We start from the raw sequence: 14,555 nt of genomic DNA, 5'->3' as shown, positions 1-14,555 counted from the left end.
TTCACATCTACAACATCAGTGTTTTCATTATCCCTGAGCCACTTTTGATTTGCCCAAAGGAGTTTTCCAGAACACATCTCACTTCTGGGTTGTTAGACACACAGTACTTTTTGAACCAGAAATCTATCACCAGAAATTCTGTCCCTACCCAGATCTATTTGCATAACACAAAGAGCCTTGTTATTTTAACATTAAAAACTTTGGCTTTATTATGTGTTCTAGAAGCCTGTGTTTCTAATTTCTACACTGTGACCACCAACTAAGGAAATTGCTTTTTGAAGTGACTTGAATGGCTTGTTTGCAATGATAGCCAACACGTGCAATTAAGAAGTAATAATTGCAGGACTAGAGACTAAGTCTTTGTTAAATGGATTTACCCTTTTTAAACTATCTATGTCAAGTGACTTCTCTGAGCATCCCAAATTAGCAGTGTTTGAGTTTATTTCAGGTTAATGTGTTTTCCCTCATTTTTTTTCAGAGTAAAGTAATGGAGACATTAGTATTAACATATATAGCAAAGATTCAAATATAGGTGACTCTTTCTCTGATGGTTAATTTTGGGGAAGAGTTATATTCAGGGATAGACCATAGCTTTATTCATTTGTTTGTGAGCTTTTTTGGTTTTAATTGAAGTATAGTTGACATACAATATTTTGTTAGTTTCAGATCTACAAGGTAGTGATTCACCATCTGTATACATTGTGAAATGCTCGTCATGATAAGCAGGTCACCATCTGTCACCATCCAGAATTATTATTGTATTACTGACTTTTTATCCCCACAGCTTATTTATTTTATAACTGGAAGTTTGTACTCCTTAATCCTCTTCCCCCCACACCCCCTTCTGTCCAGCAACCACAAGTTTGTTCTCTGTATTTATGAGTCTGTTTCAGTTTTTTGTTTGTTCATTTGTTTTGTTTTTTAGATTGTACATAAAAGTGAAATTATATAGCAATTGTCCTCCTCTGGTATAAACAATTAATTTTGGATGTGAAATAAGGAACTAGAAATTAGAAAATGTTACTTTTTTTTTTAGAAGGGGTGAGGGGCAGAGGAAGAGAAAGAGAATCTTAAGCAGGCTCCACACCCAGTGCGGAGCCCAGTGCGGGGCTTCATCTCACAACCCCTGAGAACATGATCTAAGCTGAAATTAAGAATTGAATGCTTAACCAACTGAAGCACCCAGGCACCCCTGGCAAATGTAACTTTTAATGACAGTTTTTTGTTCTGTGTTTATTCTGATGAATGTTTGGTTAGCCCAGAAACCTAACAACTGAAAGTTGGCCTCACACTTTGCAGATTATTCTGTGATTCTGCTATTCTTCATATAATAATTTGTACAAGTTCAGGTGTTATCAAAAGTCCTTTTACAGGTGGAGAACTCATATATCTTGTGATTGACTTTCCCATTACTTGCTACTTCGGCATGTTAGAAAAACAGTAAGTTGTTAAATGTTTTGAGATCCTCGGATGAAAAACCCAGAAAAATGAAAGTCTTACTAGTGTTAGTCATTTAGCACTAGAATTATTATTCATCCTAATAAGATGAGTAAGGAAATAATGAATAAAATTTACTTATTGTTTTTTATGGTCCTAAGGCCATAAAATTGTTTCCTGGTATAATAATTCCCAATAAACGCCTTCCTACCAGTAGATTTTAAATGGGAGGTTTGGGTCATATATAAAACATTTACCTTTCCCTGTGCTGACTGTGTGACATTCCATTACTGTGATTTCCTTTTTCAGTTTGGCAATACCAATAAATAAAAATGAAAAAATGCTCCGGTCACCCATCTCACCCCTCTCGGATGCATCTAAACACAAATATTCCAGCGAGGACTTAACTTCTTCCAGCAGATCAAATGGCAGTGGCTTGTTCACTTCTGCCTCCTCCAACAAAAAGCATAAGGCTGAGAACCAGCTGCAATGTCATGCCGGAGACCTCGCGGTATGTTGATTCTCTTCCTTTCCTGATAAAAATAAAAATGAAATTGAGCACACCTCTATACTCATCTGTCTCTAGCCTGATACAGTCTAAACACATGCTTGAGGTCTCGTAAGAATCCCTAAATGCTGCTCTGGAAAGTCCAGGTGAACCAGCACACCCCATTACTTCTTCCCACAGAGAATGACAGAAGAAGAAACCAGAGGAGACATTGTAAGCCTCTTCTGCTTAGGATGTCTCTTTGTAGAATTGCATTTCCCACTCTGAAGAGAAATGACCCCAAAGGATTACCATCTGGAGACACTGTAAATTGGGAGTTTGGAACCAACCAGCCCTTTCATTTGGGAAGATTCCTTGCCCCAGGGCAGAGTGAAATCTGGGACTGACTCTAGGCCAAAACTATGGGATTTCCCATTCCAGTTTAAGTGCAGTGGCCAAAATGTGGGAGCAGGCCCCCGCCTCTTTTCCAGCAACTCTCCCAGGGGTGATTCCAGCTGCCTGTGTTGCCCTGGAGTAGGGCAGGGGCCTGGGGTCCACAGACTGTCTAACCTCATATCTAGTCCAAATGTGACTTTGGCCAGTTGCTTCATCTCTGAGCTGGTTTCATTGGCAAAATGGTGGTGAGAATATTTAAATGAGCTTGTATTATCTGAAGAACCGATACCTACAGATACCTATGTAACTAACTCTACATGTTAGTTCCTCTTTATGGCCACTCCTTCTAACAGCTGGTGGCTCTGGATCCTGTGGGGATCCTCCCAAGTTCTCTTACATCACCACCATGCTGTCAGTACCAGCAGGGCTTTGTGAGGCAGGGAGAGAGATGAGGCATGAGAAGAGGGCTCTGCAAAGAAAGATGGGGGAAGGCAGTATTTAATGTTCCATCCCATGAACTACAGAGGTAAAATAGTTGGTAGAAGGTCCAGCAAGAGCCAAAATCTTGTAACATCAGGATATTAATAACTAGCTGATGCACCCTTATTTGAGAACAATTATCTTTAATTCTAGGCTCAAAGAGTCTAAGACCTTACTAGAAAAAACTGGAATAAAAAAACTACCAATTAAAATCAAAACACAAACAAAACATTTCTTCACCACTAGAGCCCAACATAAAAGCAACCATGATGTCCAGAGAATTGTAAAATAATTACAGACTTTATTCAGTCATTCTTTCTTTCACCAAACAGATGTTTATTGAGCAAGTACTTACTGTGTGCCACACACTGTGCCAAGCAATAGAGAGCCAGTGATGACCTAACATTTATTCTGTGCCTGTGGGAACAGTCTGGCTGGGCAGAATGACATAGACAGGAAATCACACACATTGGTAATGGCTGCCGTGAGTGCCAAAAAGGAATGCAGAGACCTGGGGGCTCTTACAACCAAGAGGCTTGACTACACATAAAATCAGTCCATATTTAAAGAAGCATTCATACACACTCAACACATTTTAATTATTTCAGAGGAAACTGTTTGAATTTTGTAATCAAAGTTGCTTTATGATTCATGGGTCTAGCACACAATAGGTGCTCTATAAATATTTGAATCTCCAGGGAATGTGATTTCTTAATTTTTCCACAGATCAATAGTGTTCCTTTTAAAAACACATTTTAAATAATTTCTAGTTATTCCCTTTGCCTTTTCCTGCTTTTCACGGACAGCTCATGAGAATCAGTCCATTTGTGACCTGAATGACTTCTCTTTTGAGAGGGATTACAAGCCAGCAGTTCTGAAAGCTTGGTTCCTGGATCAGCATCACTTGGAAATTGCTAGAAATGTGATGTTCTCAGGCCCCACTCCACATTCTAAATTCAGCTCTGGATGGGTAGGGGTCCAGCAGTCTGTGTGTTGACAGCACTCCCCAGGATGATTCTAATGCAGACATCATCTTGGAGAACCACTGGTCTCCAACCACTGGTCTAGCCAACTGGGAAAAGTAGGGGCTTGAGTCCTAAGCCCTGGGTGTCACCCACAGTAGTTATTTGAACTTGGGGAAGTTTCTTAACTTCAGCTAGCCTCAGTTTCTGGATCTGTGAGTGTGGGTCATTAAGAACTTCCCTTCTGATACTGTTACAAGAATGCCATTTGACAACACATGCAGAAGCCCTCAGCATGAGAACTGGAACACACATATTTCTTTTTCTTTATTTAAACTCAAGGGATCATCAGTTCTAACCTAGAACACAAAACAGCGGGTTGCCCTTTCAGCCAGGTTTCTGAAAGACTGGTGTGTTGTTTTTTCGTTTGTTTGTTTAGAAGGCCGCTCACAACAATTCCGAAAACATTCTCCACAAGTCACGGCCACAGACAGAGCCATGGTCTCCAGGTGCCAACGGCCACAGGGACTGCAAGAGACAGAAACTTGTCTTCGATGATATGTGAGTGTGGACTCTTTGTTGATGTGGTAAGGGGCAAGGTAAAACAGAAACTCCACGAGTAAGAGGGTTATATGCATGACTTGGTCAGGTGAGTGGTGCTTTCTCAAAGGGAATTGGAGCTTAACTTTGAATGCACCTCAGAGTCCTCATGGGATTTTTGAAAGGCTACAACAGCCAAAGCTACTGGGGTTACATCCAAGATGTCAGGAAGCTAAGGCAAATGGCATCCATGAGCCTTACATTCCTGAGCACCTGCATTTTGGACTATTGGCAGTTGTATGCTCCCAGAAAGAGAAGCATTTTTGTTTTAGTAAATTATAATGGGCAAAGAATAATAGCGATGCACTCCTGGTTTATTTCATTCTAAAATGCTGTATTCTTTATAATAGCATAAACAGGTCTTAAACAGGAAAATAAATATCCTGTCATCCTTCCCAGCCCTAGCCCTTGAAACCCCAAGTATTGCTTCCATTCCCAGCATCAATTTAAAAGGAGAAGAAATAGGAGAAGAAGAGGAATAAAAATAACATCCTGGGATGCTCTTGAGATTCTGAAAATGATAAAGGAGAAGTGATATAATGATACTGGAAATTATTTAGGCTCTTAAGGAAAATAAATATGTGCCCAGGACAAGTCTGGAAGACAGAAGATACGGTTTCAAGAGTTTGGCTTGAATCCTGGTTTTGACGTTAACTATTAAACACATATCCAGTGCATGTCTGTGTGGGCTCCCCACTAAATCCCAGGGTGGAACAGTGTGCAGCACTGAGTCATCCTGTCCTCTCATTGCTTACAGTCTGAGGGGACAGACTATAATCCACTAACCCCACCCAAAACTGGAAAAAGTAAGGGGTGCCGAATGTCTTCGACCTTACTGGGAAAATGGTAATCATGATACCTCTGTCCCAGAGGTTCTCCTAAGACCCGGTTAGATGAGATCTCCTGAGAGTGACCATCTGGGCAGAAGTAATATCTCCTTCATCCCCATCTTCCACCCAACCTCTTCTCTGGCCCTGACTTCACCCAGGGTATAGACACACTATTTATTCACCCCATAGACATCTCAAGAAATGAGAATATGAAGTTATAGTCCTGAATTTATGCTTGGACTTCAGTGAACTAATTAAGGATACAGAATTGGGAGTTGAAAGCCAAATCCACATTTTTGGTTTGTTCCACTTACTGAACGCATTCCAAGATAATTGGATTTATGGAAGTTTAAGGGTGGCCCAGGAGGGCGAATGTTTTTCTCTTCTTCCCATGGCGGCTACAGCCGCACTCAACCCCAGCACACTCTTCTGGCCCTCACCACCTCGCCTTCCCTTGGTTTCTCCACTGCCCTAAGCATCAAGTGAGGGAGGTGGTAATTAATCCCTGAGGTGGGTGCATATGATGGAAGGACAGTCCTCAGTCAACCACATATATAATTAGGGTTTGGTGGTATAAATCATTCTCATGAGCTCTAACAATTTGTAAAAACAGGAGATTAAAATTGTGTCTGATGACAACATGGCAGTTTGCATTCAGAAGCCGTAATCTAACAATGCGATCAAACACAATGTGTAGTAGACCCTAAAGTGCTTAAAACCTCCCAACATTTCCAGCAGGTGATGTTAAGGGCATGATATTTAAACACACACACAATGGTATCACATATATTAATACAATGATATTAAATATACATATGGAAAATTTACATATAAGAAATTTTCCAGTATATAGACCAAAAATCTAAGTCAGAAACAGTGACAAGTAAATGGCCATACTCTGATCTGCAGTTTCTCAGACTAACAAAAGGAAATGTTTCTGAATCTGTTGGGGCTATTGGGAATATAATTTTTTCACTTTCTGTGTCAACAAAGCTAATGTCTTCCCATTAGCAATATGTATAATTTTTCTGGCTGACAGCTACAGTAAAACTGTTTCTCTTTTTATGGATATAGATATAATGGAATAAAAAAGCACTCTTACATATCCATCATATGGAGAGATAGATGTCATGTTCCAATTGCCATGTGTCCTAGTTGATTTGAAATCCTTAACAGTAAAGTAAACATGCAACTCCAACAGCCAGTCGACCACTGAACTAAGAAAGTCTTGGGAAGATCCATGAAGCTTGAAAAGCAAAACTAGGCATTGTCTCTTCCTTAAAACCATAAAAATCCATGTCCCTCAAGAGATGACTGGACTAGGAAGTCACCCATACTGATGCAGAATGTCTCCCAGGTCCAGTTCATATGTGCTGAGTATTTTTACTAAGGGCCAGGTACATTGGCTAGAGTTAAGATATGAAATTAATTAATCCTCAGTCATTAATTCAGGGCATAGGGAGGCACATGGCTGGCTTCTGCAGGAAGGTGCCTTGGGACCCCAAAACTTCCACCTCCTGCTCCTCTCTGTTCTACACCAGTTTCCCCACCAGCAGCCTCTTTGACAGACAAGGACCTGGCTCCTGTCACTTTCCTCTACTTCTCCTCGCTGAAGGCGTCCACAAGCAGTGAACCAACCAGACAAGCCACCAGTGGGGAAAAAAAAAAAGAACGAGCTAGAGAAATCGCTCAGGAGTAATTTAGAGTTGATGGAAATCCAGCTACAGTGATCCAAAAAGGAACAGATGCCACACTGTCATTTAATTTTTAAAGCTGCATGATGTAGCTTCTAGATAAAAGTAAATTCATCCTTTTGTATTATAAATACTGGTTAATGGTTGAATAAACATGCGATTCAGACAACAGCTGAATTCAGTGGGCGCTTAATAACAAGTGCTGAATGAACACAACTGAATGAGAATAACATTCCCAGAAGAGTAAGGCCTGCAGTTTTCCCCCCCAGTGAATATAAGGAATCTACATGCAGGTAAGTTTAAATTCATGGCTTCTCAACCCCTTTTCCTATGTTACTTACCAATTAAACAGGCACCAGTTTATGTCTTCGGGATGTAGAAGGAACAAAACAAAATAACACTTATTTTTAAAAATGTGATCTAGGTCAGCTTGTTCTGTGTAATTTGCAGGCTCAGATTGGTGGCAGAGTGGCTGCACCTCCCTGACATTTAGCCATGCTCAACACTCACTACTTGACAGCCACGGTTTTAAGGTGATGCTGGTGTGATTGCCAAACTTTTGTTTAAAAAAATCTGTAAGAATTTATGTCAATAAGTGACAGCACTTGATTCAACTCAAAGCCTAGAAACTGATCTTAGTAGTGTGAAGCCATGAGCTGCAGATTTCTTTGTGTCATAATTAGTGTCAGGGGAGTTCTTGGCCCAGGAACATCAAGAGAGAACAACTGTGTCGTGAAGGCCTCAGTACAGAAGTCCTGAGCAGAGCTGAGTGGTGAAATGCTTGGCTGGGAAATCAAGTCCCCTTTCCCAGCAACCATATTGCTGTGTTGGGGAGCCAGCGAATCCTGAATGCCAGGACTGCCTGCTGCTCCCAGAAGGATGTACTGTCTCCTGCCCATATTTCACAAGGAAGAGTCAGTCACGATCATCACATTCAGCACCACCACCAAACATTCCATCTGTCCCTGTGCACCCGTAACAGGAACCCAACTACTTAAACTCCCCGACATTGAGAAAAGACTCCCTCAGCCACGTGGTGCTGAAGGCCATGGAGTGTGAAATGTGGCTGGGAAGGAAGAAGGATTGGCATTTGTGATATAATTATGCTCAGCAAATCTATAGCTGAAAGGATTTAATTTTTTAGAGGATAGGAAGAGTTGTGTACGTAAAAGGTCAGATCTCTTCTGGCATGATTTAGTCAGAGGACTTACAATTACCATTCATTTTTTCCTGAAGGTCCCCCTTCCCCACCTTTCCTGGTAGACCATTACTACACCTTTTTTTTTTTTTTCCAAGATTTTATCTATTCATTTGTGATAGAGAGAGTACACAGAGCGAGACAGAGAGGGAGAAGCAGACTCCCTGCCGAGCAGAGAGCCTGATGCGGGACTTGATCCCAGGACCCTGAGAACATGACCTCAGCTGAAGGCAGACACAACCGACTGAGCCACCCAGGTGCCCCCCCATTAGTACACCTATATGTTCTTTATCTGTAATTCTCTACTTTATGAGATCCCGGTCTCTCAGCCAAGTTATTTTGTTCTAACTGGAACAGTAATAGAGAGAGAGAGAAAAAAGGAAAAAGACTAAGCTTGGGGTGGTGGGGAGTAGTGAAGGACAATGCTTCAGACCTCCCTGATTGAAATCTTAGTTCTCTGATCACTTTAAGAGTTTTGTAAAATTATTTTATTTTAAATGTCACACCCAGAGAAGAACAACAAAGTGATGAGTTTCCGTTTCAATAGAAAGTGGCTTTTGACTGAATGACAAAAACCTGCAACACTTAGCCTGTGCATCCCAGAAAACATGCTGTTTTCTGTGTGTGACCAGGAGAGAAGCAGTCATGGGCAGGAGCCCATGGCCTGCATGAGATGCAATGAGTGTTCACTTGTGCTTCTGAGAAGCCGGACTCTGGAGACCCTGGGGCCCCAGCCAGCATCAAGCTAATGGAAACCAAAAGTGCATTTGAATCCTTGCTGCTTAAATGCAGTCTACCTGCTTCCTTCAAGAAGCACTCATAAAGTCAATCCCAGCCTGCCAGAGACCCTGACTCTAAAGTGCCCTCCTAAATCATGTTCACTTCAGTGGATTAAAAAGAATTACAGTTTCCCCCACTAGCTGAAGATAGAGCATTCATATGAAATCATTTGTAAGCCAAAATTGTGTAATGCAAAGAGTATCCCAGCTTTCTGAGAGCTCACCTTGCACTACTACTTCACTTGGAAGAGAGACCTACCCTAGTACAGTAAGGTTTTTTTTTTTCGGATACATTAAGATCCTCTCCAGATTAGCAAAAACCATTCTAGGTCTTTCGTAAAAGCCAAGTGGCTTGTACCGCAAACTTTGAGAAAGCAGGGGGTTGCCTGCACCTAACTTCTTACACATTCTTCTTTGTAAAGAAAGTACTTCAAAGCTGAGGGACACAGTAACACCCATGGGACTTATCAGATGACAAGCTGACAGGATCTCGGATGATGAATTCATTTGGTATGCAGTTGCCTATCTGTCTGATTTGGACTCCAGCTTCCCTAAGAAAATTATCCAGATTTCTGCTGTGCCAAGGAACCTGTTTGTTCAAACACATTGAGCTCCCATCCCTGCCAGTTTTCACAAAACAGGCGGCTCTGCTGTGGGGGGAGGAGAGGGAGGGTGAGGTGGGGGGGTGTATCTCACAGAGGTAGGAATTACAGAAAGAAGGCTGCCAGCCTCTCCATGGGAGACCATTCAACTCTATCTCAGCCTTGGAGCAGAACAAAAAGCAAGGTAGCTTTAATGCTTCTCTGCCAGAAGAAATACCAGGGTGGCTCAAACCCTGTTGCTGCTCAGAACTAAGGCTGCGTGTTTATAGGTGGGGTAGTGGGAGGGTGAGAGAAAAAAAACATTCTATTTGGATCAAGTGTTGAGTTTTTTTTTTGTTGTTGCAGAGAGCTCTTACAACAAAGATACACATGGCTAAGCCTTGGCTTTTAGAAAGATCACTCACAAGCCCCATTTCTGAAGAACCAAAGATACACAGTTAGTTACGTGTGTGATGTTTAATTGAACTTCTGTTAGGTTCATTGATGTATCATCATAAAATGCCATCACTGTGAAAAAACAATATGAGGAGTGTTATTATCTAAATGAAAAAGGAAAACTCGAGGCTTTTCATGTTAAAAAAGAAAAAAAAAGATTGGATCACAGATCTGTTTGAACACTGAAATAATTAGATTTTATTGTAGTAAAGACTTGGCCAAGTTATAGTCTATAACTGCCACAGTGGTGATGACAGTTCTGCATCCCTCCTGACTTGTACATTGCCGTCAGAGTGATGCCTTCATGATAGCATGCGCCCACTACATTTCTGGACAGTGTTGGTGGCATCCCATTGGCCCCACTGCCTCTGTAATGTTCTGGTCTAGGAGCGGGGCACTGGAAATCACCTGAAAGGAGAAAATGAGCCAATTATCCTGCAATCTTCAGTGACTCAGTGTAGTGAGCCCTCCATTACATGCGAAGATAAGAATTCTTACTAATGTGTTTGTAAATGGCCTCTGGATGGTACACTTTTTTCCCAGCATCTCAGGTTAGTGTCAGCTGCTATGATACAGTCAGAAAATTAGATGTGTTACTTATCCATGTGCACTATTATGAGAGTTTGTGACTCACCCTCTGTATCAGGTCTAAAAAGTACATTCATAGGCTGCAGATAAGAACAGTGGTGATTAAGGAACATGTATGAAGAATTAGGAGATCCTACTGTCCCTAAGGGTAAGTTAGAAGGCTAGTTGAAACTAAGATGCCATACCTTATTGCTAGGAGAATTCTTTCTTGAAAATGAAGTGCATTTGAAATGATGATCTATTAGTGAAAAGGTTTGCAAAACCAGGCAAAAAAAGATTGACCAAACTCATATACTAGAGTGTGGAGTCGATAATGATGTGGAGAATTTCAAGTTGCCATGGAGACGTTCTCTGGCTTGTTGGCTGTGATGCTGCACCCCATCAGAAGCTACCACTCTCTTCTAAACTCAAAAATGAATTCAGCTATTCAGGGGGGATTCATGGACCTTCTACCATGTGCCTAAAACTATAGGGTGGGGAAGATCAAAGCATAGGCCACAGCATAGGCCCTGCTGAATGTGTACCAGCTACAGAGCTGCCCACATGCCAGGACTTAGCCCTACAGCTCAGGAGGTAATTAAATGTCTAAAAGTGTAATGTAAACAGGAAGGGGCATCCAGGAAGGACAGAGATGAGCATGGATCAAGTTACCAAGAGGATCTCACAGCATAAGAACTTGGGGAAGTGGTAACTCATAGAAGGAACTCAGTGAATGTGCACGAAGTGAGCAAAGTATTCCAGGTGGGAGGAAAAGGATGAGCAGAGAGGTTCTAAGACAGAGATGGCATGTAAACACCACAGCAAGGAAGACACCCATGGCTGTGGTTGAGGGCCTTGGGGAGTCATTGGTACAGTTCAAGAGTTAGGCAAGATCTTTGGCGGGCTGAACTGAGATTGATTCTTTGGGAGCTGGAGATTGATTTTAGGTCTATGAGTAGGATGGTGATGTAATGAAAGCCATGTTTTACAAACACAGTCAAGGTTTGTTAAAGCTCAGGATAGGTTGGAGGGAAGAAAACTGGAGGTCAATAGAGGTGATGAAAGCCAGGCCTGGGTGGTAGATGTGGTCCATAAGGAAAGGAAGGATCTTTACAAGGAGAATGCACTCACAACATCTGATAACAGGGAGGAGGAATGGATGAAGATACCGGAACTCCTCTCCTGAGCAGATAGGCTCTGTGAACTCATCTGAAGCTCAGGAGTCAGGTCTGGGTGTGGGCTAGAGGTAAGGTCTGCCCTTCTATGCTGGGACATTTAGCAACAACACAACAAAAAATAATGGAGAGGATTCTTAGGACAGTGCAACTATTCTCTATGATACTGTAATGGTGAATAAACATCTTTATACATTTCTTATACCCCACGGAATGCACAAGACCAAGAGTGAACCCTAATGTAACTATGGACTTTGGGTGGTAATGACAGGCCAGTGGAGGTTTATCAGTTCTAACTAATGTGCCTCTCTGGTAGGGGATGTTAAGGAAGGTAAGAGAGGCTGGTGGGAGAGGGGCAGGAGGTATTTGACAACTCTCTATACTTACCATTTAATTTTGCTGTAAACCTAAAACTGCTCTGAAACATGAAGTCCATGAAAAAACAAAAACAATAGCAACATGTATTTAAATTTCAGAATTGGAGTCTAAGACCAGTATTCAAAAGTCAGTGTTCAAAGGTCAATGCGTGGGCAAGGAAGGGAAAACCACATGTAAAGTCAACTAAAACCCATTCAAATGGAAGAAGTGTGAACATCTAGGAGATGAACTAGAGAAACAGAGCCAGTAGGAGCAGGGCCTTCCTATGAAGGACACCTCAGGCCCCACTGCCATGGAGATCCCCACTCCCGAGATGAAGGAAAGGTTTCAGGCCTAACGGCAAGAATGATAGAGGGATGGTGAGCCAAAGACGGGGAGTTTCATTTTACACATTAAGGAAATTCTGTAACTATGTCCCTTATTTCTTTGTTGGGAAAGTTAAATATTCTCAGCACATTACCACAGTAATACAGTGTTTTATGGGGAAGTAAAAGAAAACCAAGGTCCTTTTCTCACCTCCATCATTTGCACTTGAAACTAAATGGTTTGTTTATTTGTTTAATTGATTAAAACCATTAAGATGAGGATAAACTTTTGGGATTGTCACGGTGCACATGGCATTTCCAAGCATTTTTGATAATCCCCTTTGAGTAAAAGGATGCTCTGACCACCTAATATTGCGGTAAGGGAAAAGACCAATTAGAATCTGAAAGAGGAGCGTTCAGAATAAGCATGTAACAATAGGTGAGTCATTCTGTGATTAGTATCACTATTTACATCTTACCTCTCGTTTGGGGAGTCCTGGCTTATATTGGATATTCATGAATAGATCAAGTTTATTGATTATATAAAGACCCATAATATAAAAAAGTATATGCATACCTAGAGTATGCAGATTTTTAAAAATCTATCAGACTAAGCATAAAAGGTACTGTCTGATGAGTAGCTTAGCATAACTTGGAGTCATTACACACACTCAGATCAGTCTCTGTATGAATTACCTTCATCTCCCAGCAGAGTTAGTGCTGGCCAGGGTTATTGCTTTAATAATGCACATGTCTGCTGTTAATGTTTACCAGCTAGCTAATCAGAACTCTGGAGAATACATGCCATGTTTGCATTGTTACAAGGTAGACATCACTTTACAATTAACTTCATTACAACTGGAATATAATGATACAGTGTTACTTCTTTTCATGTTCCACAGGGAAACCCTAAAATAATTATATATAGATACATGCAACTGTATTTATGCATATAATGACATGTACTTTCATAAGAATACATAAACATACATCCATACATATCCATACAGTTATTATTAGGTATATTTATGATCTTTACATTAAAAAGGGATTGTTGTATACAAATATTGTGTAAAATAAGATTTTTTACTTGTTTTCTTAACCATGCAATAAGAAATCTGATTCACAAATTAGGCACTGGGGAACCATGTTAAAATCACTATAAATGTAAACTATCTGCATATATTGAGTGTGTTTTGAATAGCTAATTTAAGAGAAAAAGAATTGTGATATTTCACATATACACAGTAATTTGGGAATGCAAAAGTGCTTGATTCTATATTAAACAGACTTTGAAAATTGTGATTCAAGTTTGAGTAAAAGGGAAGAATATTTTCAAAAGATCTTGCACTTACACAATAATGGCATTTAATATTCTCTCCTGTAGGCCACGCAGTGCAGATTATTTTATGCAAGAAGCTAAACGGATGAAGCATAAAGCAGATGCAATGGTAAGACCCTTTTCTCTCCAGATATGTTCTTCCAAATTATGTTTGTACTGCAGCTTCATCACTGGGGCCATATAGCTGGGGTAATTATAAAATCTATTACAAGGATGGCTGGGTCTGTTAAATGGAGAAATGTTTATATAATCAAGTGTTCATAGCCCAATAAATTATGACTTCAACCAATAATGTCTGACTGGGAGAAAGTCCTGGATAAATGAATATTTCAATTTAGTTCTAAGGTTTGAATAGTAACTAGAGGCAATGGAGTCAGTGGGTGGTAGTATTTTGTTCCTTAAAAAAAAAAAAAAAAATCTAGGTTTGCATTTTTCTTTCTTATTAGCCTGGCCAGCCCTTGGCTTGGTCCCAGGATCAAATCCCTTTTCAAAAAGACTCCTGTTTTGCCTGTGTATCTGCCAAAATTAATACTTCCTCTGAAACTGTATAACACAGAAACTATTATGCTGCATATAAGACCCTAAAGTCACCATGACTTGATGTTTAAAAAAAAAATACAACTTAGTTAGATAATCTCCTGTCTTGGAAAGCTTGACTATTCCAGGCAAGACATAGAAAGCTTCTAACTTTTTCTATGAGCAATCACATTGTTGTTCCATCTTACAGTCTCCTCCAAAGAGACTTTCCTACCTAGTAATTCCAGTTCTGTTCCCCTCCAGCATTCCTAACTGGCATCAGGGTGCTGCAGATGAATAAGGCATTTCAAATGCCCTTCAGGGTATTATTCCAGTGTTGAAGATGCTGAAACCAGAAGCGTACTCCTCCCA

The 14,555-nt window shown here is 40.7% G+C and overlaps 1 protein-coding gene across 32 annotated transcripts in view; it reads left to right on the top strand.

The window, feature by feature from the left end:
* The window catches only part of AFF3 (ALF transcription elongation factor 3), a 571,712-nt gene that overhangs the window by 539,149 nt on the left and 18,008 nt on the right, over nucleotides 1-14,555 (top strand). For all 32 annotated transcript variants that reach the window (XM_082747049.1, XM_082747043.1, XM_082747033.1 and 29 more), the window contains 3 exons: nucleotides 1,747-1,948; nucleotides 4,202-4,323; nucleotides 13,713-13,776. In XM_082747049.1, the coding sequence (XP_082603175.1) occupies nucleotides 1,747-1,948; nucleotides 4,202-4,323; nucleotides 13,713-13,776 (388 nt within the window). The remainder of the gene's footprint in view (nucleotides 1-1,746; nucleotides 1,949-4,201; nucleotides 4,324-13,712; nucleotides 13,777-14,555) is intronic.

This window comes from Mustela nivalis, assembly GCF_964662115.1.
Source record: "Mustela nivalis genome assembly, chromosome: 8".
In the NCBI taxonomy this organism is placed as follows: Eukaryota; Metazoa; Chordata; class Mammalia; order Carnivora; family Mustelidae; genus Mustela; species Mustela nivalis.
The sequence above is the reverse complement of the archived record's forward strand: the minus strand, read 5'-3'. Positions and strand labels throughout refer to the sequence as shown.